General features: G+C 66.5%; 2 protein-coding genes across 3 annotated transcripts in view; one reads left to right on the top strand and one right to left on the bottom strand.

Annotated features, from left to right (window-relative positions):
- The window catches only part of FER1L5 (fer-1 like family member 5), an 82,921-nt gene extending 76,071 nt beyond the window's left edge, over window positions 1-6,850 (top strand). The window contains exons 51-55 of the mRNA XM_074981575.1: window positions 151-250; window positions 550-740; window positions 5,352-5,461; window positions 6,102-6,249; window positions 6,614-6,850. Of these exons, the coding sequence (XP_074837676.1) occupies window positions 151-250; window positions 550-740; window positions 5,352-5,461; window positions 6,102-6,249; window positions 6,614-6,706 (642 nt within the window). The 3' untranslated portion in view covers window positions 6,707-6,850. The remainder of the gene's footprint in view (window positions 1-150; window positions 251-549; window positions 741-5,351; window positions 5,462-6,101; window positions 6,250-6,613) is intronic.
- Window positions 6,851-7,585: 735 nt separating this feature from the next.
- LMAN2L (lectin, mannose binding 2 like) lies at window positions 7,586-20,782 on the bottom strand. Of its 2 annotated transcripts, XM_074981994.1 has the most exons (9): window positions 20,653-20,782; window positions 19,608-19,726; window positions 17,405-17,522; window positions 16,607-16,689; window positions 14,870-14,902; window positions 13,816-13,977; window positions 13,625-13,739; window positions 10,847-10,966; window positions 7,586-10,368 (listed from the first exon to the last, which is right to left on the bottom strand). In XM_074981994.1, exons 1-9 carry the CDS (start codon window positions 20,780-20,782, stop codon window positions 10,226-10,228), a joined length of 1,023 nt encoding a protein of 340 aa, XP_074838095.1. In that variant the 3' UTR covers window positions 7,586-10,225. The 2 variants fall into 2 exon arrangements, with proteins under 2 accessions (XP_074838095.1, XP_074838096.1); XM_074981995.1 differs by lacking the exon at window positions 14,870-14,902 and having other exon boundaries at window positions 7,588-10,368; window positions 20,653-20,781.
- Window positions 20,783-26,233: the final 5,451 nt, after the last annotated feature.

Below are 26,233 nucleotides of genomic sequence, written 5' to 3'. Positions count from 1 at the left end.
AGAACCCAGCCCGGGCTGCAGACCTGAACCAGCCGTTCCTCGGGCTGGCGGCTGGGAAGTGCCCCAGCCCCTGGGTGGGCCAAGGCCCAGGGTGCCCACTTCCCCCGCAACCCACGGGGCCCGCTCAGCCCCTGCCTGCTCTGCTCCCAGGTGTCCCTCTGGAGCCTGGACGAGACGGTGCTGAAGGTGCCCCCCAAGCTCATCCTCCAGGTGTGGGACAACGACAAGTTCTCAGCTGACGATTTCCTCGGTGAGGCCTTTCCCCGGCAGGCTGATGGGCCTGGGGTCTCTGCCCTGGCCACTGGCGGGGGTGGGGGTAGTGAGCTCACCACCTGGCCCAAGCAGCAGCCTGAATGCAGCCACTGCTGGGGTGCAGCAGCCGGCTTTGCTGCCTGCACAACCGGAGTGGGGCGGCTGGGCTGGTGGGGGGAGCTCCCCACCCTTGGAGGGCAGGAGAGGGCGCCTCTGTGGGAGAGCCCTGCCCTGCTCTGCCCACCACCTGCAGCCTGGGCCAGGCAGCCCCTCAGCCTCCCCCTTTGCTGCTTGCAGGCGTTCTGGAGCTCAGGCTGCTCAGCATGCCCAGCCCGGCCAGGCGCCCCCGGGCCTGCACCCTGAAAATGCTGCAGGAGGAGAGCGGCGCCCTCGCCCGCCCCCCCCGGAGAATCTCCCTCTTCAAGAAAAAGAGCGTCCGCGGCTGGTGGCCATGCACGGTGCAGGAGGAGGGCCGGCAGCGCGTGTCGGTAGGCGCCGGGCCAGGGGCACAGAGGGGCCGGCAGCGGGTGTCGGTAGGCGCCGGGCCGGGGGGGGCACAGAGGGGCCGGCAGTGGGTGTCGGTAGGCGCCGGGCTGGGGGGCGCACAGAGGGGCCGGCAGCGGGTGTCGGTAGGCGCCGGGCTGGGGGGCGCACAGAGGGGCCGGCAGCGGGTGTCGGTAGGCGCCGAGCCGGGGGCACAGAGGGGCCGGCAGTGGGTGTCGGTAGGCGCCGGGCCAGGGGCACAGAGGGGCCGGCAGTGGGTGTCGGTAGGCGCCGAGCCGGGGGCACAGAGGGGCCGGCAGCGGGTGTCGGTAGGCGCCGGGCCAGGGGCACAGAGGGGCCGGCAGTGGGTGTCGGTAGGCGCCGGGCCGGGGGGGGCACAGAGGGGCCGGCAGTGGGTGTCGGTAGGCGCCGGGCTGGGGGGCGCACAGAGGGGCCGGCAGCGGGTGTCGGTAGGCGCCGGGCTGGGGGGCGCACAGAGGGGCCGGCAGCGGGTGTCGGTAGGCGCCGGGCCAGGGGCACAGAGGGGCCGGCAGTGGGTGTCGGTAGGCGCTGGGCCGGGGGGGGCACAGAGGGGCCGGCAGTGGGTGTCGGTAAGCGCCCGGCTGGGGCGGGGCACAGAGGGGCCGGCAGCGGGTGTCGGTAGGCGCCGGGCCGGGGGGGGCACAGAGGGGCCGGCAGCGGGTGTCGGTAGGTGCCGGGCCGGGGGGGGCACAGAGGGGCCGGCAGCGGGTGTCGGTAGGCGCCGGGCCGGGGGGGGCACAGAGGGGCCGGCAGCGGGTGTCGGTAGGCGCTGGGCCGGGGGCACAGAGGGGCCGGCAGCGGGTGTCGGTAGGCGCCGAGCCGGGGGGTGCACAGAGGGGCCGGCAGCGGGTGTCGGTAGGCGCCGGGCCGGGGGGGGCACAGAGGGGCCGGCAGCGGGTGTCGGTAGGCGCTGGGCCGGGGGCACAGAGGGGCCGGCAGCGGGTGTCGGTAGGCGCCGAGCCGGGGGCACAGAGGGGCCGGCAGCAGGTGTCGGTAGGCGCTGGGCCGGGGGGCGCACAGAGGGGCCGGCAGCGGGTGTCGGTAGGCGCTGGGCCGGGGGGGGGGCACAGAGGGGCCGGCAGCGGGTGTCGGTAGGCGCTGGGCCGGGGGGGGGCACAGAGGGGCCGGCAGCGGGTGTCGGTAGGCGCCGAGCCGGGGGCACAGAGGGGCCGGCAGCGGGTGTCGGTAGGCGCCGGGCCGGGGGGGGCACAGAGGGGCCGGCAGCAGGTGTCGGTAGGCGCTGGGCCGGGGGGGGGCACAGAGGGGCCGGCAGCGGGTGTCGGTAGGCGCTGGGCCGGGGGGGGGCACAGAGGGGCCGGCAGCGGGTGTCGGTAGGCGCCGGGCCGGGGGCACAGAGGGGCCGGCAGCGGGTGTCGGTAGGCGCCGGGCCGGGGGGCGCACAGAGGGGCCGGCAGCGGGTGTCGGTAGGCGCCGGGCCGGGGGGGGCACAGAGGGGCCGGCAGCGGGTGTCGGTAGGCGCCGGGCCGGGGGGGGGGCACAGAGGGGCCGGCAGCGGGTGTCGGTAAGCGCTGGGCCGGGGGGGGCACAGAGGGGCCGGCAGTGGGTGTCGGTAGGCGCCGGGCCGGGGGGCGCACAGAGGGGCCGGCAGCGGGTGTCGGTAGGCGCTGGGCCGGGGGGCGCACAGAGGGGCCGGCAGCGGGTGTCGGTAGGCGCCGAGCCGGGGGCACAGAGGGGCCGGCAGCGGGTGTCGGTAGGCGCCGGGCCGGGGGGGGGGCACAGAGGGGCCGGCAGCGGGTGTCGGTAGGCGCCGAGCCGGGGGCACAGAGGGGCCGGCAGCGGGTGTCGGTAGGCGCCGGGCCGGGGGGTGCACAGAGGGGCCGGCAGCGGGTGTCGGTAGGCGCCGAGCCGGGGGCACAGAGGGGCCGGCAGCGGGTGTCGGTAGGCGCTGGGCCGGGGGGCGCACAGAGGGGCCGGCAGCGGGTGTCGGTAGGCGCCGAGCCGGGGGCACAGAGGGGCCGGCAGCGGGTGTCGGTAGGCGCCGGGCCGGGGGGGGCACAGAGGGGCCGGCAGCGGGTGTCGGTAGGCGCCGGGCCGGGGGGGGCACAGAGGGGCCGGCAGCGGGTGTCGGTAGGCGCCGGGCCGGGGGGGGCACAGAGGGGCCGGCAGCGGGTGTCGGTAGGCGCCGGGCCGGGGGGGGGGCACAGAGGGGCCGGCAGCGGGTGTCGGTAAGCGCCGGGCCGGGGGGGGGCACAGAGGGGCCGGCAGTGGGTGTCGGTAGGCGCCGGGCCGGGGGGCGCACAGAGGGGCCGGCAGCGGGTGTCGGTAGGCGCCGAGCCGGGGGCACAGAGGGGCCGGCAGCGGGTGTCGGTAGGCGCCGGGCCGGGGGGTGCACAGAGGGGCCGGCAGCGGGTGTCGGTAGGCGCCGAGCCGGGGGCACAGAGGGGCCGGCAGCGGGTGTCGGTAGGCGCCGGGCCGGGGGGGGCACAGAGGGGCCGGCAGCAGGTGTCGGTAGGCGCTGGGCCGGGGGGGGGCACAGAGGGGCCGGCAGCGGGTGTCGGTAGGCGCTGGGCCGGGGGGGGGCACAGAGGGGCCGGCAGCGGGTGTCGGTAGGCGCCGGGCCGGGGGCACAGAGGGGCCGGCAGCGGGTGTCGGTAGGCGCCGGGCCGGGGGGCGCACAGAGGGGCCGGCAGCGGGTGTCGGTAGGCGCCGGGCCGGGGGGGGCACAGAGGGGCCGGCAGCGGGTGTCGGTAGGCGCCGGGCCGGGGGGGGGGCACAGAGGGGCCGGCAGCGGGTGTCGGTAAGCGCTGGGCCGGGGGGGGCACAGAGGGGCCGGCAGTGGGTGTCGGTAGGCGCCGGGCCGGGGGGCGCACAGAGGGGCCGGCAGCGGGTGTCGGTAGGCGCTGGGCCGGGGGGCGCACAGAGGGGCCGGCAGCGGGTGTCGGTAGGCGCCGAGCCGGGGGCACAGAGGGGCCGGCAGCGGGTGTCGGTAGGCGCCGGGCCGGGGGGGGGGCACAGAGGGGCCGGCAGCGGGTGTCGGTAGGCGCCGAGCCGGGGGCACAGAGGGGCCGGCAGCGGGTGTCGGTAGGCGCCGGGCCGGGGGGTGCACAGAGGGGCCGGCAGCGGGTGTCGGTAGGCGCCGAGCCGGGGGCACAGAGGGGCCGGCAGCGGGTGTCGGTAGGCGCTGGGCCGGGGGGCGCACAGAGGGGCCGGCAGCGGGTGTCGGTAGGCGCCGAGCCGGGGGCACAGAGGGGCCGGCAGCGGGTGTCGGTAGGCGCCGGGCCGGGGGGGGCACAGAGGGGCCGGCAGCGGGTGTCGGTAGGCGCCGGGCCGGGGGGGGCACAGAGGGGCCGGCAGCGGGTGTCGGTAGGCGCCGGGCCGGGGGGGGCACAGAGGGGCCGGCAGCGGGTGTCGGTAGGCGCCGGGCCGGGGGGGGGGCACAGAGGGGCCGGCAGCGGGTGTCGGTAAGCGCCGGGCCGGGGGGGGGCACAGAGGGGCCGGCAGTGGGTGTCGGTAGGCGCCGGGCCGGGGGGCGCACAGAGGGGCCGGCAGCGGGTGTCGGTAGGCGCCGAGCCGGGGGCACAGAGGGGCCGGCAGCGGGTGTCGGTAGGCGCCGGGCCGGGGGGTGCACAGAGGGGCCGGCAGCGGGTGTCGGTAGGCGCCGAGCCGGGGGCACAGAGGGGCCGGCAGCGGGTGTCGGTAGGCGCCGAGCCGGGGGCACAGAGGGGCCGGCAGCGGGTGTCGGTAGGCGCCGGGCCGGGGGGGGCACAGAGGGGCCGGCAGCGGGTGTCGGTAGGCGCCGAGCCGGGGGCACAGAGGGGCCGGCAGCGGGTGTCGGTAGGCGCCGAGCCGGGGGCACAGAGGGGCCGGCAGCGGGTGTCGGTAGGCGCCGGGCCGGGGGGGGCACAGAGGGGCCGGCAGCGGGTGTCGGTAGGCGCCGAGCCGGGGGCACAGAGGGGCCGGCAGCGGGTGTCGGTAGGCGCCGAGCCGGGGGCACAGAGGGGCCGGCAGTGGTTCTCAGGGGTGACAGAACAAGGAGCAATGGGCTGAAGTTACAGAGTGGGAGGTGCAGGTTGGCTGTTAAGAAAAACTCTTTCCCCGGGCGGGAGGTGAAGCACTGGGATGTGTCGCCTAGAGAGGTGGTGGAATCTCCATCCCTGGAGGTTTTGAAGTCCCAGCTGGACAAGGCCCTGGTTGGGATGACTGAGTTGGGGTTGATCCTGCTTTGGGCAGGGGCTGGACTCTGACCTCCCGAGGTCCCTTCCCGCCCTGGGATGCTGGGATTAAAGGTTCCCCTTGTCCCTGCCCTCACATGCACCGGTTGCGGTGAGGGCTCCTGGATCCCTCCAGCCTGCCTCAGATCCCGCATCTCGGTCGCTCACTCTGCTCTGGCCAGAGGCCCCAGCCCTCCCCGCCTGTGGCTGCTTCACCAGCAACCGTCCCCCCCCCCCCCGCCCCCCGGGCTCCCCTAGCTGCAGGGCGCAGCAAACCCCCCCTCTGGGTTTAGCCCCACGCAGGCCTCAGTCCTGGCAGGGCAGCAGGGGCTGGACTCAGCTGGCGCCGGGGCAAGCAGCTCTCTGCCTCCTGGCACTGCCAGCGCGGCTTTGCTTCGCCAGGGCAAGCTGGAGCTGACCCTGGAGCTCCTGACCGAGAAGGAGGCGGAAGAGCGGCCTGCTGGCAAGGGGAGGGAGGAGCCGAACGCGAACCCCACCCTGCAGCCCCCTGAGTAAGCCAGGGGCCGGGCACGGCCAGGCTGGGTAACACGGGGGGCGAAGCAGGCGCTGCTGGGTGCCTGCCCGTGGCCTGGCCACGCTTCTGGGCTGCACTGCTAGGGGCTGGGGGGAGAGTGGCCCACGCTGGTGCTGGCTCCAGGGCCTGGGGTCCCCTGGGCTCCCGTGGGGTACGGCTGGAGGGTTCATGGCCGGCCCCTCGCTGCCAGCTGCACACGGCCCCGCTCTGCGCTGCTCTGGCCTCCCCGGCTCCAAACCCCCTCCCCAGCCAGCTCCTGCCCTGCTGCAGCCGTGGGACTGGGGCGCTCGTGCTCCCTACTGGGGGGGCAGGGCTGCAGTAGAGTGTCAGAACAGGGGGACCCCCCGAGGAGAGGCAGAGAGGGGTGGGGGTGCTGGTGGGGGGGGGGGGGCAGCAGAAAGAGGCAGGGCTGCCAGTGGCAGGACCACAGAAAGGGGCGGGGCAGCAGAAAGGGGCGGGGCTTCATGAAGGGGCGGGGCCACAGGCCTGCAAGCAGAGGGAGCCCCCACCCGGCATCCCCAGCCCAGCTCTGGAAGCCCCTGCGCCGCCTGGGGCCCCAGCTGGGCTACCCCAAGGCATGCTGGGATAGTGGCCCAACCCCCTCCCCCCCCCCGCAGGCGCCCCGAAGCCTCGTTCCTCTGGTTCATGGCCCCCCTCAAGAGCCTGCGCTACACCCTGTGGCAGCCCCACAAGTGCAGGATCATCCTGGGGCTGCTGCTCGGCCTGCTGCTGCTGCTGGCCGCGACCTTCGTCTACGCCTCACCGGTGAGCGGCCCGGCCCAGAAGGGGCCCCCACCCCACAGAGCCCAGCTGGGGAAAGGCCCCCCCCACACCCACCCATAGCCCAGCCGGGGAAAGGCCCCCCCCGCACACCCACCCATAGCCCAGCCACGGGAGTGGGCTGTCCCCCAAACTCACCCTGGGGCCATGCCAGGCAGCAGCCAGGAACAGAGCCACCCTGCCTGGCCAGGGCAGCACCCCACACTGGCTGCTGGAAGGGGAGAGGTGGGGGGCTGGCTGGCTGGGGGACACCCCAAGCCAGAGCTGCTCCAGGCCAGCTGCAGGCAGAGGGCTGCCCACTCCTGCAGCTCCTGACCCCCTTGACTCCCCCTCCCTCTCCCCCCCACAGGGCTACTTGGCCATGAAGCTGATCAACCCCTTCCGCAGCCTGCACTCCTTCGGGAGCCTGAACCCCCTCACGGGGAGCAGCCGGAGCCCATAGGCCCCAGGGCCCCGCCGGAGAGACCAGTGCGCTATGGGGCCGGCAGCCTTCGGCACCAGCTGGCTGCAAGGGGACCAAAGGGGTGTGCAGCTGGCTGTGCCGTCCCAGGGAGCTGCCCCCAGGCTGAGCCAGGGCCCCCCGCGCTCGCTGCCAGCCCAGCCGCGCCCTGCTCCCCGGAGAGCTGTTTGCCAGGCCGCAGCAGGCCCCGTACCCAATAAAGCCCAGCCGGCGCCCTGCACCACGGCTCCAGTTTGTCCCAGAGCAATGGTCCTTCCAGTGCCCCCAGGGCTGCATAGGCCCTGCTGCACTCTGGGTCTGCAGAGGGGAACCAGCACCAGCCCTGGGGGCCCCGCACTCATGCTGCAGCAACCTAGCAGGGCCCGGGCTGCATTCGCAGGGGCAGACCTTGTCCCACCTGCCAGCAGCCCCACTCCCTCCCCAGGCAGCAGGGCCCAGCGGTGAGCGAGCAGGGCCGGGCCCAGCTGCTTTGAGTTGCACAGCGTTGAGCCTTGGGAGCTTGCAGGCAGGGGGCGAAGCGCCTGCTCACCCCCCAGGAGCCCACGCACCGCTTTAGCCCCGCTCCAAGAGGGCAGAATGCTGCCCCACCCCTTGCGCCGTGGCTCAGCCCTGCTCGGAGCAAGGGCCCCAGAGTGCGCGGCCAAAGCTGGGTCCCACCCGGCTCTGGGAAGGAGCAAGCTGCTGGGGGCGTTTTCCGGCCTTCGCAGGCCCGCAAGTGGCCAAGTGGGAAGAGGGGATTCCAGCCACGCGCACCTGCCGAGCAGCCGGGGGCATCTTCGCCCGGCCCTTCCCCCAGCACCTTGCAGGAAGGGGCGGGTGCCCAGGGCGGGACTCTGCTCAATCCACTGCCACGGCCAGGTCCAGAAGCCACCCCAGCTCTCCTGGGGGGACGGGGCGAGCTGCAGGCCTGGGCTAAGCGACCCACCCCTGTAGTGTAGGGCAGGCGTCTTTATTTCCAGCAAGTCACCGGGGTGTGCGCATCTCAGAGGCAAGCAGGGAGCCAATGCTTGCAGGCTGTGCTAGGCCAGAGCGGGGCTGCCAGAGACCCCCTGCTGCTGCCCCCCTCCCCAGCAGGCTCAGAGCAGCCCCCACAGGAGCAGAGGGGGCAGTCGGACCTTGTGGCGGCGGCCGAGGCTCGGCCTCGGGGCTGGGATATAGGCAAGTCAAAGGCTGCGGAGACCAGCTCGTAAGGAACGTGCCGCCCGGGGGTAGGAGGCACGGAAGCAGAGGCAGCAAGCCGGGGCTCGCCTATTAGCACAGGGCCCAAAGGCAGGAGCTGCAGGTCTGGCTCCCCCTGCCCTGTTTCACCCTCCCGCCCAGCCCCTGGGCACCCAGCACTGATTCTCGCCTGCACCGGCACTAGCCAGGGCTCGTGCGCCACTCTCCAGCCCCTGGAAGGAAGGCTCTGGCCCAACAGCTGCCCCCAGTGCCTGGGGCTCTCTGCTCCTCGCTTGCTCTGGAGCACAGGCTGGAGACGCCATTTCAGCTGCTTCCCCATGGGCATCAGCACAGCTCCAGCAGCACCGCCTGTTCCCCAAGGGCCAGCAGCCCAGCTCTGTGTCAGTGCCAGGGACACAGCTGGTTCCCAACAGGCCGGGGCCAGGAGCCCAGCTCCCTGTTAGCACCAGGGACATGGCTGGTTCCCGACAGGCCAGGACCAGGAGCCCGGCTCCATGCTAGTGCCAGGGACACGGCCAGTTCCCGCCAGGCTCTGGCCAGCGGCCGGCTCCCCGTTAGCACAGCTCTGGGAGCAATGCTGGTTACGCAGCCCCCATGAGGCCCTGGAGAGCAGAGCGAGGTTATGTACACCAACAGCCAAGGCCTTCCAAAGCCCTGGGGCAGCTGGGGGCCAAGGCAGGGACCTCTGAAAGGGGCCAGTTTGCACATAGGGCTGGGGCCTTGCTCTGAACGCAGAGACTCTCCCAGGGGTCTCAGCCGGGGCTGCCCCACAGGGAGGCCCTCAGCACCCACCACTCACAAGTCAGTGACCACGTTCTTTAATAGCCCGGGCAGGGCCATTCGGGGGTGCTAAGGCCTCGGGGGTCCAGGCTGCGCTGCCGTGGCTGGAAATGTAAGGAGAGGACGTGCTCCCTGTCAAACCTCCCGCCCCAGCCGTGCTGCTACAGGGCCTGGGACTCTCCTCTCCTCCAGCGGCACCCGGGGGCAATACCGCGCCCCCCAGGCCTGCTTTCCCTAGCACTGTCATGAGGGCTCAAGAACCAGCCCCAGGCGGCTAGGCCAAGGTTACAGCAGGACTCTGGTGAGTGGCCCGGATTGTGAGCAGCCCCAGGCAACGCCGAGGACACAGCCACGGGCCTGCCGTCACTCCACAATGGAATGGTGAACACGTACCGGCGCCAGGGGGCCTGGTATCCCGGAGTCCCCCCCACCCCCCGTCTGCCTCAGCAGGACCAGCCGAGAGCAGGATCTGTGACCCCAGAGCCGCTCCCGAGGTGGGAAACAGCTAACCCTGCCGGGACAGGTCAGAGCTCTTTCCCTAGCACCTCACCCAGTGCCCACTTACAGCAGCCAGAAATACAAAGGGACCTCAGGCCTGTGGGGGAGAAAGGGGAACTGCCCTTTTGACGTTACACCGACACCATGGAGGGGAAAGGGGACATGCAGAGGGCGCGGGCCGAGGGGCCGAGGAGGGGGTAGGCAGCGCGGCCTGCGAACAGGACCCAGCAGGAGAGGACGGGCCCCCCCGCCAGCAGCAGCTGGAACAATGGAACTCGGCATTCAAGTCATCTCTGGGCGAGCCCACGCCCAGCCCGGCCCAGCGATTCCACGCCAGGGAAGCCGCCCTCGCCCACCCTGCCCGCAGACCGCAGGGTCCGATCGCTTCCACACGCCCGCTTGGCCTCGCAAACCTGGCGGGAGACTCATTAGTGGCTCTTTCCTGGGGCCTTGGCAGGAGAGCCCAAGCGCAGGGGAGAAAGGAGGGAGCCCAGGCCAGCCGGGGCAGAGCCCGAGAAGAGTTGCACTTTCCTGCCAGCCTGCTGCAGCAGCAGGGCGGCCCCTGGGCCAGGCTGTAAAACGGCTTTTCCCTCTAGCACGGCTGCCGGCTGGGCAATGGCAGAACCAGGGTTCGGAGCGTAACGCTGCCGGGGGCGGTCGAGCTCAGGCCGAGGCGGCACAGCACCAGGGGTCCCAGCGCTGTCCTTCCACAAGCAGCGGGTGGTTGGCTGTGGTCTCCCAGGGAGCACGTGGCCAGGCTCGCCGCCAGACCCCACACAAGGCTCAGCTCCCCGCGTCCCAAGCGTCTTCTAAACACCTCGCAGAGCTCCCGCCAGGCCGGCGGGTGGGGACGGGGACACAGCGTCACGGCGTCGGGTCTCCCTGGTGCACCCAGCCTGCTCCCCGCGCCCGCTGGGAAGCTCGGCGCTCGAGTGGAGACAGTCGCCGTCATCCGCAGGAGTCTGGGCTGAGCGGACATTTCAACCTGCTCGCAAGGGCGCCTCTTCCCCGGCCTCCGGCGCGTGCCCCAGCCAGGCAGCTGGGTCAGTAGAAGTGTTTCCGGCTCTGTTCCTGCCATTTGTTGTAGACGATGACGCCGATGACGATAGCGAACACCAGGGCCACCAGCGAGAAGAAGACGATTAAGAACAGGGCCAGGCCGCTCATGGGTTCCAGAGGGGCCTCCACTGTGAAGCAAAGGGCCCCGAGGCAGGGTTAGCCACCACACACACTGCCCGGCAGAAGCCCTGGGGCCGAGGGTGCCTAGAGCTTCCTGGGGGCTGATGCGAGCTGCCCGTCTCAGAGGCGTTCCCCAGGAAAGCCCGGCTCCGTCTGCACGTGCCGGGAGCGCCGGCCTGCGCAGGGACTCAAAGCGGAGCCCCCCACCCTGCCGCCAGTGCCCAGAAGCCGGGCACAGGGCACGCCAGGCAGCGCCAACCCTCGCCAAGCTCCTGTGGCTCCTCCAGAGCGGGAGGGGAGAACCCGACGATGACCCAGCTGCTGGGATGTTAATGCTCAGCACCTGCTCCCGCCGGGGACATCACCTAAGGGAGGCACGCGGAGCGGCGGCTGCTGGCGTGGGAACGGAAGGGCCCACCCCACCTAAGGGGCAGCAGGAACGTGGCGCTCCCAGGCGTAGGCCTCGCCAGCCGGCGTCCTACTCACCTCCAGGCAGCTTCATGTTGTCCACAACGGGCAGGAAGACCTCCTTATCCCGCCTCTCTTCCTCCGGGCTCCGCTCCACCGTCAGCTGGTAGAGCTTCAGCGAAATGATGTCGTGGTTATCTAGGGCAGGAGAGAACCGGGGCCTGAGACAGCACGCCGGGAGAGGGACCACCCAACCTCTGCCCAGGGCCAAGCCCTCCGGCTGTGCTGAACAGCATCCGGCATGACGCTGGCCCCCCAACCAGGGCCTTTAAGCCACTTAACAACCGCATGATATGGCCGACGCTGGTGAGGCTTTTGTTTCGACAAGCGCTTTGCCCGGGAGATAGCTGCAAAACCCCCCACAGCTGGTCCCCGCGCTGGCGCGGGAGGGAGGGGCGCCCCATGTGATGGGGTTCGGGGTCCCCAAGCTCTGCACCCTGGCCGCAGGCAGGAGTGACTCACTCGGCAGGGAGAACAGGGAGTTTATTAGGCAACAGAGGCCCAGCTCAGCACAGAGGTGTCAGCACAGGCAGCAGAAACACTCATTCCAACCCATCCTGGGGAGAGGAGCCCGAGGGGGGCCCCTCTGGGGTGTAGCTTCTCCCCTAGCCAGGGTGGCTGCCCTCCAGCTCCCTCCCCCCACCTTTTCACCGCCACCTCCGATTCAAACCAGCTCAGCTCCTCCCTGCTCTGTGTTCAGGGCAGAGGTGTCACCTGCCAACTTAGCTCACAGCCCCAGGGGTCATCCTCAGCTCTGGGAGCTGCTCTGCCTGTCACGCACACATCCAGCCTCAAGCTAGCTCTCTCACACACACCCCACAACGCTGCGTCGGAGGGGTGCTGGCCCCGTAGCCCCCACGTCCGTCGGTGGCCAGGCTGGAACCAGAGATGAACACTCAAAACAACGCAGCACCAAATCTGGCACCGAACGGGCCACGCGAGGGGTCCAACGCAAGCCGACCGGCTGGCTGCGTTTGGGTGGCTGCTATCCCCATATCGGCTTTGGTTCTGATGCTGCAAGGGCTGGCTCTGTGCCCCTCTTACAAAGGTTTGGGAGGGCCGGAGGGTCACCCATCAAGTGATGCAGGACTTGACTGCCACAGGGCCAGGACAGAGACCGATCCGCACGTGAAGACGTTTGCTGTGGAAGTTCAGCCCAGCACACAAGCAGCGGCCGACTGCCTCAAACAGACACAGAGAGGTGACTTGGTCCGGTGGGAGATGCCTACACACAGGCCGAACAAGGGAATTCCCTCCCCGCGGGCAAGGGCTCCCCGCTAGCGTCGGAAGCATCTTGGCTACGAACTGGGGCCCAAAAGGACCGACGACTCCTCCCACCAAAGGATGTGCTCCAGAGACCCGCTGCGAACGGGACACGCGCCTGCCCTGGGGACTTGGCATTCAGCGTGCACCATCTGACGGCTTCAACAATTTTACCCTCTCACAGAATCAGAGAATCCCAGGGCGGGAAGGGACCTCAGGAGGTCACTGAGTCCAGCCCCCTGCTTCAAGCAGGATCAACCCCAACTAAGTCATCCCAGCCAGGACCTTGGCAAGCTGGGACTTCAAAACCTCTAGGGATGGAGGTTCCACCAACTCTCAGTGCTTAGAACATAATGCCACGTGCTGTGCAAACTGAGACCAGCAGGGCTTGGCCTGTACCACTTCTGAAATGGTGTTATGGAGATACAACATCTCATAGAACTGGAGGGGACCTCAGGAGGTCATCTAGTCCAGCCCCCTGCCCAAAGCAGGATCAACCCCAACTAAGTCATCCCAGCCAGGACCTTGTCAAGCCAGGACTTCAAAACCTCTAGGGATGGAGATTCCACCACCTCTCTAGGTAACACATCCCAGTGCTTCACCACCCACCTGGGGAAAGAGTTTTTCCTAATATCCAACCTACACCTCCCCCTCTGTAACTTCCACCCATTGCTCCTTGTTCTGCCGCCCGTCACCACTGAGAACAGCCTCTCTCCATCCTCTTTAGAGCTCCCCTTCAGGAAGTTGAAGGCTGCTATTAAATCACCCCTCAGTCTTCTCTTCTGCAGACTAAACAAGCCCAAATCCCTCAGCCTCTCCTCATATCCCTCTGCCTTGCACCTCTCTCTCTCTCTCTCAATAAACCTCTGCATTTTAGATTCTGACGGAGTGGCCCAGTGTGCTCTCTGGGGTAAGATCTGACCTATAAACTGGCCTGAGGATGCAGCTGGGCCTTTGGGACTGGAAGAACCTGCTCAGATCTGATGTGACTGGTTTTCGTAAGGTCTTGGCTGTGTAAGGAGGGGGCTGGCGGTGGCCCAGGGAAGCTGGCGTGACTGGTTCGGTGCCTCTTCGCGGCAGACCCCCGGTTTAAGCAATTCACCGTGGTTTGACCCTCAGTGGTGCCCAGAAAGCATCCCAAGGGCTAGTCTAAGCACAGGCAATGCACAGCACAGAGGTCCTGCTGCAGGCTGGGAGTGGCAGCAGCTCCGGGCAAGGGGGGCAGGGGGCACCCCTGTATTTTACATGCTCCCAATGCTTATGCCAACGGAGAAGCACCCTCGGGCTTCAGGCGCGTTGCTAGCAGGCCTCAGGCCGCCCCCACGAACTCCTGGGTTCCACCGCACACCAACGGGAAGCTGCAGCCGAACACGCAGTTGGTGCCGCGTGGGGTTTGCGGACGCCCTCCGATGCCGTGGGAGGTCCGGCTGGAGCACCAGAAGTTAGAGCAGCGCCTCAGGGGCAGCCTAGGCTTTTGCACCCTGCAGCAGCTAGTCTGAAAGCCCCGGGCAGCTGGGAGGGGCCCTGACATACCTGAGAGGTCCCCAGTCACTGAAGAGGTCCCAAAGAAGTAGCCCCGGGGCAGACGGACCCCGGGCACATCGATGCAGTCCCGCCACTCTTGCTTGCCGTCGATGTCAATCATGATCTGAAAGGCAGGAGGCTTCACTCAGCCCAGGCCGGCCCGGCCCACGCCGCCGGGCCGGGCGCCGAGGGTCACTCACCGTCAGCCGCCTTTTGACATAACGGATCACCAGGAAGGTGTCGTGGTTGAGGTTGCGCACCATGGCCGTACAACCGCCGAGCTCGGTGGGCCGCCCGTCCCGGTCGTGGTCGTAGGTGAGGGAGCCGTTGTTCACCATGGCTGAGATGTAGGGGAAGACGCGCTGGAGGGAGAGGACATGGTTACGGGTCTGCCCGTGCCGCTCTGCAGAGGCCCGTAGCACCCACGGGCAGCAAGGCAGAGGCATGCAGCTGGCCGAGAACACGGCAACACGACACAGGGCCCAGAGACAGGCAGGCAGAGCCGCCCCGACGCTGGTCTGCAAGGGAGCAAAGTGACGGCTGATCCCTCTGTCCCAGACCTCACGCCGACTCCCAGCAACCTAGGTCTATGAAGCCCATGGGCCCTTTGCCCCGGCAGCGCTGTGGGGTGGCTGGCTCCCATAGGGACCACCACGGCTCACCTCTCCCCTCCCAGCGGGGCTCTGGTTGAGAAAGAGCCGCCCGCCGAGACAGGCTCCCCACGCCTCGGTCTGGGCCCACGCTCCCGCTCCTCCCCCGGGCAACGCTGCCCAGGCCTGCCGCGGCAGACGGGCTAAACGCCACCGCCGAGCTGCTGGGGTGCACAGCGCCCTTCCCACCTGATCTCCTGGAGAGAGACGGCGAGCGGAGGCAACCACCCCTCCCTGCTGCGCCGGGGCGGGAACAGGAACGCCTCAAGAGCGGCCAGGACGGAGGAGAGCAGACAAGTCAGAGAACTGCTGCGTCCCCTCTGCAAGGAGGCAGGACTGCCCCCAGCAGGAACTGGGTGCACCAAAAGCACCAGGGCAGCAAGGCTCGGTGCAAGAGCTCGGGAAGGTGACAAGCACCAAACTTCTTCCCTGGAGAGACCCCAGGAAAGAAACAAGCAGCCCCCTGCCTCTGCCACCAGCATGCTGGCTGCGGCCTCAGACGAAGGGTTCTGCCACTCGAGCAACGTACGTCCCCCAGCCAGCAAGGGCACAGGCGCCCGGGAGGGGAGGGGACGGATGCTGGAAAGGAGCTCGGAGCAAGTACCTGATTTCCAGGGGAATACCTCCTCTTCTGAGCCTGAGTCCCGAAGGATTATTGAGAGCAAGAAAGGGCAAGAAGCAAGAGAGAGTCACGGACCAGACAGTTTCGTACTAAGCTGCAGGCTGGGAAGGGAAGGCGCCAGCAAAACTCACCAGCGTGGGCCCTGTGCCGAGGCTCAACACCGAACCCCGGAACGCGCGGCTCAGAAACGCACCTGGCCCAAGAACCGTCCGGTCTCATCCGGCCCCATTTATCCTGTCTCTCTCCTCCCCGTGCCACAGCACAAACACCGCGTTAACCCAGAGCTCAGCACCCGGGCAGGCGTGCCAGCCCGGAGCGCTTGGCTGGGACCGCCGCCTCCCGTCTCAGCCCCACAGATGTCAGTGGGGTTCCACGCCTCCAGCCAGAAGACAAACAGAAGCCTCCACTGTCTGTCTGGCTAGGACCGTAACCAGATGCCAGCTCACATGCACGGCAGGAGAAGAGCCGCAGATGGCGTGTCCCTTCCCTGCGCTGCGGCTCAGTTTCTGGTCTCTGCCGGCCAATAAACGCCAAGCCCTGGAGCTGCTCCAGGGGCCAGAGTTGGCCAGGCCCGAACCCACAGGGGCAAAGGCCCTTCACAGAGCGAGACCACGTCAACAGTTAACCAAACCCGACACCCGCTGCAGAGCTGCTCAGTCGGTTTTAAGGTCACATGCTCTGAAGCCCACGGGGGCCCAAATCAGAGGAAGCTCAGGGGCCCACATCAGAGATACCGGCCGGGGCTGGTTTGGGATTATCTCCACACCCCGCAGGGCTCAGCGCACACCCGCAGCAGGTTTGGGAGGGAGTGACAAATTCTCAGCTGGTGCAAAAATTGGCCCAAGTTGTTTTTGCCGCTTGGGTTCCTCCCCGCTCGCTGCTCCCCAGGGAAAGAGGGAGACAAAGCGAAAGGCCTGAAAACAAAGCCCAGGCCAACGCGTTCTGACGCGAGGAGAGCGGCTCAGAACCGCATGGTTCCTTGGCAAGGCTGTTCTGCGGTCCAGCAGGCTCGGGCCCAGCCCAGAGGCACACGCAGGAGCAGGCCAGGTTCGCTTCCATTGAATGCAACAGCGCCGCCTTACTGCGCAGATCAGGAGCGCCGGGCGGGGTTGCCAGGCCAGCTGGCTGGGCTGTGCAGGAAGGCCCGGGCACCAGGCTCGGTAGCCCCCTCACTAGCATCCACACACGTTGTACAGCTGCCAGCTGGTCCCATCGCCCTGAGCGATTGCAGGCAACTGCTTCCGATTTCCCCTTTTCCCGTTCCCCTACGCTGCAGGCCCTGAGCACGTCCTCCTTGGGGTGTCTGGCCAGCACCCCCAGCCTGGGGCAGCAACACAAAGCCACCCGCCATGGGGCCTAGCCCAGCAGAGCAGAGATGCTGCATACAGGCAGTCGGCGGCCAGGAGAAGTTAGCCAGGCTCACTCAGTCCCTGTGCGTGTGCTGCGACCCAGGTGCCTTGGACTCTGCATACCTCCTGCTACTAACTCTGGAGAGGGACCTCCCGCGGAGGGGAACCAGGAGAGGGCAGAGAAAGCAGCAGCCACGGCAGGCGCAGGAGCAGGGGAAGATGCCAGGCCGGGAGGTGACTGGAATCTAACACCGCCAGTGGCACTGCAGCAAGAAATAGGCCCATGCCTCTTCTGAGCAAGCCATGGCACCAGTAACACACCCTCATGCCCAGCCCCGGCTTCCCTCCGGCCCCCCCCCAGCCCCCTTACCTCTTGCTGCTTCTCCTCGTTGGGGTAGGTGTCTATGAACACCCCCAGCCCCACAAAGTTATCCTTGCTCCCAAACACAGGGCCTGGAACAGAGGGTGGTTTGTGAGGCCTGGCTACACAGGGCAAGTCCTTGCCAGCTGGGGGGACAGAGGTACAAACAGACAGTTTTCCTAGCATGCTAGGGGACTGCCCTTCACCACACAAGCCCAACTGCCAGTGGTTTGGAGTCGCTGCAGCAGGAATGGGGCTTGTTCAGCACCTCTGAAAAATCAGGGCAAGGAATTTGCTACTGCGAGGCTGAACTGGCTCCCAAGGCGCCCCCGTAAGCGTCCCCCGCCCCCAGCCGACCCTCTCTCATCCAGCTCCCTCAGCGCCTGACCAGGGCCGGACAACGGCAGGTCGATAGCGTCGAGCACGTTACCGACACCTCCACTGCTGCTGGGCTCGGAGAAGACACTGAGGGGTAAATTACAGCTAAACAGCAACACAGAGCCAGGGCTGCTGGCTGGAAACAAACTTTATGGGACCACAGGAAACTTGGCCGCACCCACAGGAAGTGATCGTCTGGCTAATTAAATCGTGGTGGCTTGCGGATGTTGCTGGGCAACAGCTCCAGATTAGAGAGGTTCAACCTGTCTTAGCTGTCGAGGGCCCAGTCATTCCTTGCTCCCTCATCTGTCGCTGCAGACGGGGCAGCATCTCCAGCCCCATCCACACCTGCAGCTGGCCAGAGAAAAGGGCACAGGAAGCTTTGCGAAGGCCGTGCCTCCCCGTGGCACTCGGCTGCGAGCGCGTTACCTGGCTGCATGCGATCCTTGGTGTACCAGATGGCAAAGCCGTCCCCGTTCAGGTTCTTCTTGCCTTGCCCGTGGATTTTAAAATGGACCTGCATCTCCCAGTCTCGCAGGTAACAAGGCTACAGGAGAGAAGGGGGAGAACACATGCAGAAGTCGGGGGACTTGGCCAATTACTACCCGCCCGTGCAAGTCACAGCCCTGCCAGCTATTGCCACACAAGCAGAGAACGTGAATAAGGGATGCAGCGTCAGCTTGGGGAGCGAGGGGCTGGCTGCCACGAACCCGACACAGCTGCTTTTCTGCACGGGTGGCTAGCTAGCACCCACGCACCCAGCACCTCCTGGAAAGGTACTGCCCAGCCGCAGAGTAAATACAGGTACTAAAGGGAGAGAAGCTGCACAGCCCTCCTCCTGTTATCCCTTGCCAATAAGTTCAGCTTTCCTGTTTTGGCAACAGTAATTAACCACAGGGGCACTGCTCACCCTGGGGAACCACGGCTGTAAGGCCAGAGCTGGGTTCTCGGTCTGTAATTCCAGTGAAATCTGGGGAAGCGAGGACAGACTCCAGCCCAGCCTGGCTGGGGTTTCAGCACTACAGGGGCACAGATTACCCCTCTTTCTGAGCACCGGAGCAACAGGCACAAAGAACGCAAGTCCTCGAAGAACAGTCAATCGGACCGGAAAGGAATTAGTGGCTAGACAAGTACTTTGACCCCTGAACTGACACCATATGAACCCATTCACGACCACGGGAAACTGCCCATTTCAAGGTCACAGCTGAACTCGTTATAACACCCAACTTAAGATAACAGATTGCAAGAATCCAACGCATTTGTCAGGGAAAAGCAGTTCAGTGTCCAGTATTTCATTCTGCTTGAGCAATAAAACTACGCGGGTCAGTTTAATTGTAAGTTGATGTGAACCATGCCCGCCTCAGGGGCGCCCCAACTCCAAACCAGAAACACGCCAACATTTTGCAGCTTCTCCCAAACCAACACTTGGGTCCCTGCCTACAGCCCTCTTGAATTTCCACATGACAGAGCAGAGAGAGTTAAGAGACTTCTCCCATTAACTGACAAAAGAAGCAGCAGCAGCACAGACCCATCTGCGACAATCGCTGCAGAAGGCTCACAGAGGATGACGAGAACACCTGTGGGTCAGAGAGCCGCACTTACACCCGGCAGACACAGGAGGCTTCCGCGCTCCACGGAGATAACTCACGCAGCTTTTATAACACGAGGCGGCAGCTCTGAAGGCCGCATCACTTAGGCAGGATAAGTAGACAGCTCAGAGATGTCTGACCATCTACACCATCCATAGAAACACACACTGCCAAGTGAGAGTGGCTGTGGGAACTCTGCTTATCAGCCAGGTGGCAACTGAATCTCTCCTGGATTCAGCTAACAGGGAACACTGAATACCAATAGTGTTTTTTTTTTTTTTTAAAGTAGGATCCGTGATAGACACAATGGCGACAAACATTAAAACTACGGGGCAGGAACTTAAGATGAAATGAATCCGTTACATGGGCCACGCAGATGTAAGACCTCCATTAGACCATAAAACACTTTCTGGCTCAAACGCAAGCTCTTTCCTTCACGAGCAAATAAGACCCACTTCTTACACAAGACACCGTATTTGGGGACACGGGTCTTAGACTGTTCAGGATCTAAAGAACGTGCCACATGCACTGAGTGGCGATACTGAACGGGGCATAACAACCACAAAAACAACAGAGGGATTTAGGAGCAAATCCTGGCCTAGGTCGGGCTAAGCACTGTCCTTTGCACCTTCAGTCAAAGCTCAGTGGAATGGAGCAGCAACCCACGGTTAATGAACTCCTGCGCCAAAGAGAGACACTGATTTAGTAACAAGCATGTTTCAAATTAACTGAAGCTGGGGTGTGTTTTACATAACCGCTCCACAAATAAACTCTCCGGCCAATAGTTTGCCCGAGAGCAATCTGCCCCTGAGGCCCACCCACCGTGCACTGCACTGAAGACAAGGATTCTCGCACTCAGCACACAGCTGCATGGCCAGCAGCGACTGATTCCTGGGAGAATCTGGAGTATAAATCAAGCCGCCCCAATTACCGTGGTTACCCCGTTCAGCCGCACTGGCTGCAGCCCAAAGTCGCTTCTGCACAAGAGACAAAACCCCGAGGTGCCAGCGCTGCTCAGAGGCAGCTCACGACACAACTCTTACCGCTCGGTTCCACACGGCCCCCTGTTTGCTCTGCACGTCTGGCGTGAGGCGGACATACTGCGTCATGACCATGGCGTTGCCCATAAGTTCCCAGAGAGAGGAGCTGGAAGAACCAACGCCTGGGGGAAGAAGGGGAACATCTGCACCAGCCGTACGATGGCACAGTCTAGTACCCGTCAGCCAAGAGCACCGACTGGCCTGCCTATTCTCGCTCAACACCCCTTCCGTTCACCTGCGCCGAGTCCAGGTCTCCTCCCAGGTCCCCTCCTCCGACAGGCGCACAACGCACAACATACACCTGACACAGCTAGAAGCCCCCAACCCCCTTCCGCTGATGCCCCTCACCTGCTTCCTCCCAGGCACTGCCACCCGCTAGCCACCCGGCAGCTCCCTCCGCGCCCCACCCATGCTGCCGCCCAGCACCAGCCGCCCTGAGCTCCCTACCTCGCTTTCTTCACCGACTCCCCAGTTCCCTTTCCGCCCCTTGGCCACCCCTGCCCAGCTCTCCATGCCCCCCGACCCCACCGCCCAGCCCTGAGCCTCCTGCAACCCTGAGCTCCCCATTTATCCCAGGCACGCCTCACCCCCCAACTCACCCCCAGCGGTGTCAGCCCAGCCCCTCAACCCACCCCCAGGGGTGCCAACCCAGCCCCCCCACCCCCCCAGCGGTGCCAGCCCCTACCCCACAACCCACCCCCAGGGATGCCAACCCACCCCCCCAGCGGTGCCAGCCCCTACCCCACAACCCACCCCCAGGGGTGCCAACCCAGCCCCCCCAGCGGTGCCAGCCCCTACCCCACAACCCACCCCCAGGGGTGCCAACCCAGCCCCCCAGAGGTGCCAGCCCCTACCCCACAACCCACCCCCAGGGGTGCCAGCCCCCTACCCCCCAGCGGTGCCAGCCCCTACCCCCCAACCCCCCCGGGGGTGCCAGCCCCCTACCCCCCAGGGGTGTCAGCCCCTACCCCCCAACCCCCCCCGGGGGTGCCACCCCCCTACCCCCCAGGGGTGTCAGCCCAGCCCCCCAGCGGTGCCCCGCCCCCACCCTGGTAGGGCTTGCTCAGCGAGTGCTCCCGCTTCAGGTGCTCCTCGGTCTGCTCGGCGCGGGCCCCGCACAGCAGCAGCGCGAGCAGCGCCCCCAACCCAGCCCGCCTCCGCCGCGCCACCGCCGCCATCTTCCCCGGCCCGGCTTGGCCCAGCCCCGCCCCCTACCCTCTCATTGGCCACACGCGCCACCACCCAGCCTCGCCATTGACTCCCCCTCTGGGCACCGCCCACTTGCGCGGAGGGCGATGCTGGTTGGCTGAGCGGCACATCCATCGCGGCGCCGCACGGGCGCCCCCTAGCGCTCGAGGTCATCCCCGCGGCCCGCGCGAGGGCTTCTGGGGAGTGTAGTTCTCAGGCCGCGGGCGGGGCGGCGCCAGGGCTACGGTTGCCTAGCGACACGGGGCCGGCGCCGCCATGGCGACGGGCGCGGGAGCGATGGAGGTCGCCCCTGACTGCGCCTCTCGGCCTCAGTTTCCCCCTCGAAGGGCCACCGGCCCCCTGCCGGGGCGACAGGCGGCGCCCCGCCCCCTCAGCGCTGCGTGCGGGGAAACTGAGTCACGGCCGGGCGGGGCCGTCGCGGGGTGTCCCTGCGGCCCGGCCGGGACCCGGAGCCCCCCCCGGGCTGCGAGGCGGGAGCAGAGAGCACGGGCGCCGCGTTGCCCTCCAGGGGCCCCGAGCCAAGGGCTCCCCAGGGGCTACCGGGGTCCCGGGCACCCCTCCCCTCCCCCCGCGTCCCGGGCACCCCTCCCCTCCCCCCCGGGGTCCCTGCCGTCCCCTCCCCTCCCCCCGCGTCTCGGGCACCCCTCCCCTCCCCCCCGGGGTCCCTGCCGTCCCCTCCCCTCCCCCCCGCGTCCCGGGCACCCCTCCCCTCTCCCCAGGGTCCCCCCTGCGCCCCTGCCCCGGGGTCCCTGCCCCCGACTTCTCTCTACCTCCTGGAGCCTCAGCTGCCTGGGCTCCCCCGGGTGGTGGCTGCCACCCCCCACACCCCGTCCCAGCCATCAGTCGATCCCCACCCCCCAGGCTGCCGGCTCTGCCCAACTCCCCCCGGTCCTGGCTGCTGCCCATCCCCCGGTTCCTGCCTCTCCTCGGCCTGCCTGCTGGCCGCCACCCCTCCGCCAAGGGCCCCGCTGCTGCCCCAGGGCTCCCCTCCTCCCTGCCCTTCTGCACCCCACCATCTGCAGGGTCCCCCTGCCGCTGCCAGCCGCTCTGAGCGGGTGCCCGCCTGGCCACGCGCTGCCGGGACGGCTCAGCCTGGCTGTGGTGCTGTGCGCCGGTGAGGGACCTCAAACGGTGTCACTGCGCAGCACCGGGCGCTTCCACAGCTCTGCCGGTGCCTGGCCTCTAGCACCACCGTGCTGTGCCCATCCTGGGCTCCCCACGCACCCAGACTCCTGCGCCCTCGCCCAGTTCACCGGTGCCCCTCAGTCCCGGCCCCAGCTCCAGGGGGTTGCCTCTTGTCTACCAACCCAGCAATGGCTGGCAGGGGCTGCCTCCTGCCCGAGCCCCAGAGCTCTGCCCCTCGGCCTTGTTGAGGTTACACTTCCCAAAGGCGTTCCCTTAGGTACCGCTCGCTTTCCACTGGGCAACAGGCCTAATGGCTTCCCTTCCCTCCAGCTGGGGCCCTGCGAGGTCTGAGGCTGGGGACCCCAGCAGGATGGCTGCAGCCCACTCAGCAATCGCCTCCTCCTGCCGCCCGTTGGAATCACAGCCAGCCACCACTCCAGTGAAGCACACAGATCTCTGCTGGTGCCGCCTCCCTGCAGTGCCTGAAGGAGCCTCCTGTGGCCCCGGGGCCAGAAGGGGCTGCAACCCACACACAGCCGTCGCAGAGCCTGTGTTCGGAAAAGGCCCTCGCGCTGGTCGGGCTGATCCCAAAAGCCAGGGGAACGTTCTCTGCCTGCGTTGGAGCCCTGCTGGAAACTTCAAACTACAAAGGCCTCGAAAGGGGCCTTCCAGCATCCTTAACGCACCTCGGGCTGTTCTGAGAGGCTCTGCCAGGAAGGCACTTCCAGAGCCTGTCGCTGGAGAGCTCTGAGGAGCCAGCCGGGTTAGGTGGAGTGCTGCTAATGCTGGGCCTCCAGGACTCCTGGGTTCTACACCTGCCTGTGACCATGGGATGAGTTGGTTTTTGCTCCAGGGCCTGGGACTGCTCTGGGTGCAGCCTCTGGCAGAAGAGAGGAGTTGGTATTGGCCTTGGCCTGCTCCCTCCATACTGAGGGATTTTTTAAGGTCAAGCCTGATGAAGCCCTGGCTGGGATGGTTTAGTGGAGGCTGGTCCTGCTTTGAGCAGGGGGCTGGACTCTGGGGTCTCTTCCAGCCCTCGCCTGTGGTGATTCCAGGATCTGCTTTGTACAAGTCAGCCTGAGCCCGTGGGGAGGCAGTGGCTGGGCAGAGCAGTTAAAGCCATGGGCAGGGTTCCCTATAAGGGGTGCAGCTGCTCAGGAGAGATTCAGAGGCCGCCCAGCCGGTTAGCAGAGCACCTGTCACTAGGTGCTGGTGGTGGTCACATCCACACAGGCCTCAGGGCCCACAACATGGACAGAAAAAGTTAACAGGCATGTTGGTCACGGACCATTTACAACCCCTGGGGAACTTGTCTCATGTGGCCTGCCTGGTGGCTTCCTCTCTGCTCACGCAGGGTGAAATTGAGCACCCGGCAGGGCTTTGCCCCTCTGTACCAGCTGCCTGGGACCAGCCCCAAAGAGAGGCTTTGCTCAGCAGGACAGCAGCTATGTGGCTACAGGAGAAGTCTGCTTGGTGCTGAGCCAGCTATATCCTTAATGCACTGGGGCGCCCTGAGCAGAACACGCTTTTGCCACTCAATATCAAGTCCAAGATGGGAACCACAGGCACTTGGCAAGCGCCCCAGAAGCTTTGGCCGGGGCTGGCCCAGCGCAGACAAGTCCTCTGCCCAGATGCTTTTAGTGACTGTCTGTACATCCATCCTCCTCCCTGCCTGCGGGCCTCTCGCCCTGCTGGGGTGGAGGTACAAGGGTACTGCCTGTCCAGGGCCGTTTGCTCTCCAGGCTGGCAGAACAGGCTCCAAGCAGAAGCCAGCAGGATTTCAGCAGTACCAAAGGCATCAATTACATTCTGCCTCTTTACATCCCTCCCTTCCAGCTCCAGCCCAATTCCAACCAGGCTGACTGCCTTTGAATCTACTTTCAAGGGATTGCCCTCAGAAACTGTTCTTACCCCTACTAGGAGCTGTTAAGCAGCTTCTCGCCGGCCCACCCCAGAGGTAGCTGCAGTTCAGGCAGGGAGGGAGCGTCTGTTTGGTGCGCCCGGGTGCGAGCAGCCCGGGGGTGGGGCACGCTCTAGAAATGCAAGATATTTATAGACCTCTGCAGATGCCAGAATTGCCCATTGGCAGGGTGCCCGGTGCGCAGGGCAGGTTCTCTCCGATGCCACAATCAGGAGCTCTTTCCGGGAGGCCTTTGGAGGGCAACCGGCTCCGCTGTAATGGGACTGCTACAAAAGCCCCCCAGGGCCCAGAGGACGAGAGAGAGAGAAACCACAGAGAAGAGTTACAGGGTCGACTCCCAGACTCGCGGAACTGGGGAAAGCAGCTAAGCAGCCCCAGCTTTCCCCTGGCTGGTAAAGCCCATCCTGCCCTGGGGGTGGGGTAGTGCTGGTGTGGAGGAGGCTTCAACAGAATCACAGAAACAAAGGGCTGGAAGGGACCTCAGGAGGTCATCTCGTCCAGCCCCCTGCTTCAAGCAGGATCAGCCCCCACTAAGTCATCCCAGCCAGGACCTTGTCCAGCCGGGACTTAAAAACCTCTAGGGATGGAGAATCCACCACCTCTCTAGGCAACACATCCCAGTGCTTCACCACCCTCCGGGGGAAAGAGTTTGTCCTAATATCTGACCTGCTCCTCTCCCTCTGTAACTTCAGCCCATTGCTCCTTGTTCTGCCGCCCATCACCACTGAGAACAGCCTCTCTCCATCCTCTTTAGAGCCCCCTTCAGGAAGTTGAAGGCTGCTATTAAATCACCCCTCAGTCTTCTCTTCTGCAAACTAAACAAGCCCAAATCCCTCAGCCTCTCCTCACAGGTCTTGTGCTCCAGCCCCTTAATCATTTTTGTTGCCCTTCACTGAACCTGCTCCAGCACATCCACATCCTTTTTATACTGGGGGGCCCAAAACTGGACACAATACTCCAGATGTGGCCTCACCAGTGCTGAATAGAGGGGAACAACCACCTCTCTAGATCTGCTGGAAATGCTCCTCCTAATGCACCCTAGTACGCCGTTAGCCTTCTTGGCTACAAGGGCCCACTGTTTTACTCATATCCAGCCTTTCATCCACCAGAACCCCTAAGTCCCTTTCCATTGTGCTGCTGCTGAGCCAGTCAGTCCCCAGCCTGTAACAGTGCTTGGGATTCTTCCGCCCCAGGTGCAGGACTCTACACTTCTCCTTGTCGAACCGCATCAGATTTCTTTCAGCCCAGTCCTCCAATTTATCCAGGTCCCTCTGGATTATCTCTCTACCCTCCAATGTCTCTACCTCTCCCCCTAGTTTTGTGTCACCCACACAGCTCCAGCTGCATTTAAAGCCACCTCTGTGCTCCCCGGCACGGGGGGCTGTCCCATCACCGAGCCATTCTCCAGCCTCCTGGAGGCCGACTACCAAGCACCGGCCACTGTGGGGACGAGGCCTATTTCTTGGACAAGATGCTTGCTGGAGACGAGCTTTCTCGCAACAGGGCAGCAGAGCTGGAAGAGGCAGCCGGGCGCCTGCCCCAGGCTGAGGAGGAGGTCTGCCTGGCCCACAGGCTCGGCAGGAACGGGGCCGATCCAAGACACGACCCGGCGCACCTGGGACCTGCAGCACCCGGGGCTCGTGCACCGGAAAGAGGGTGCTGGGAAGAAGCCACCCACAGCGGGATGCTCTGGGGAGGGGGCCCGGCGGAGTGATGGGGGCGGGGTGACGGGCCCACTCTCGTTAATGTTGCCGACGTGCCCAGCTTTGGGCAGCCCCCGGGAGAGCGTCAACAGGCCAACAGGCGGCTGGGCAGCGCGGGAACCAGACGTCTCGGTCCCAGCCCTGGCTGGTGGCTCGGCTCGGCTCCAGGGCTGTCGGGGGCGGAGGCCAGCAGCCCTCGGGAGGCGGGTGTGGGCGAGTCGCTGCCCCAGCCAGCCTCTGCCGGGCCCCGGGCTTGTGGTGCACTGACACCAGGAGGAGGTGGGGGGAAGGAGAGGGCCAGGCCTGCCGGCAGGAAGGGGCCAGGGCAGAGCCGCAGGCAGTCGGGCTGTGCCCCCGGCCTCACCCAGAGACCATTCGCAATGGGCCCGGCCCCACGTGAACAATGGGAGAGCGTTGTACACCCGGGAACAGACCCTGCCCCATAGACCCCTCCCCCACTGGGAACTGCCCCCCGCCCCATAAACCCCTCCCCCACCCCGGGAATCACCCCCCCACCCCATAAACCCCTCCCCCACCCCGGGAATCACCCCCCCGCCCCATAAACCTCTCCCCCACCCCAGGAATCACCCCGCACCCCATAAACCTCTCCCCCACCCCAGGAATCACCCCGCACCCCTTAAACCCCTCCCCCACCCCGGGAATCACCCCCC

Source organism: Carettochelys insculpta, chromosome 31 (genome assembly GCF_033958435.1).
Source record: "Carettochelys insculpta isolate YL-2023 chromosome 31, ASM3395843v1, whole genome shotgun sequence".
In the NCBI taxonomy this organism is placed as follows: Eukaryota; Metazoa; Chordata; order Testudines; family Carettochelyidae; genus Carettochelys; species Carettochelys insculpta.
This window is presented reverse-complemented; position numbering and strand designations above follow the sequence as displayed.

Coding starts and splice junctions, on each gene's coding strand:
- LMAN2L (XM_074981994.1), bottom strand. CDS start 20,782: ATGGCGGCGGTGGCGCGGCGGAGGCGGGCTGGGTTGGGGGCGCTGCTC. Junction 19,727..20,652: donor GCTGAGCAAGCCCTACCAGG/GTGGGGGCGGGG, acceptor TTCTTCCCCCAG/GCGTTGGTTCTTCCAGCTCC. Junction 13,740..13,815: donor ATGTCAAAAGGCGGCTGACG/GTGAGTGACCCT, acceptor CCTGCCTTTCAG/ATCATGATTGACATCGACGG.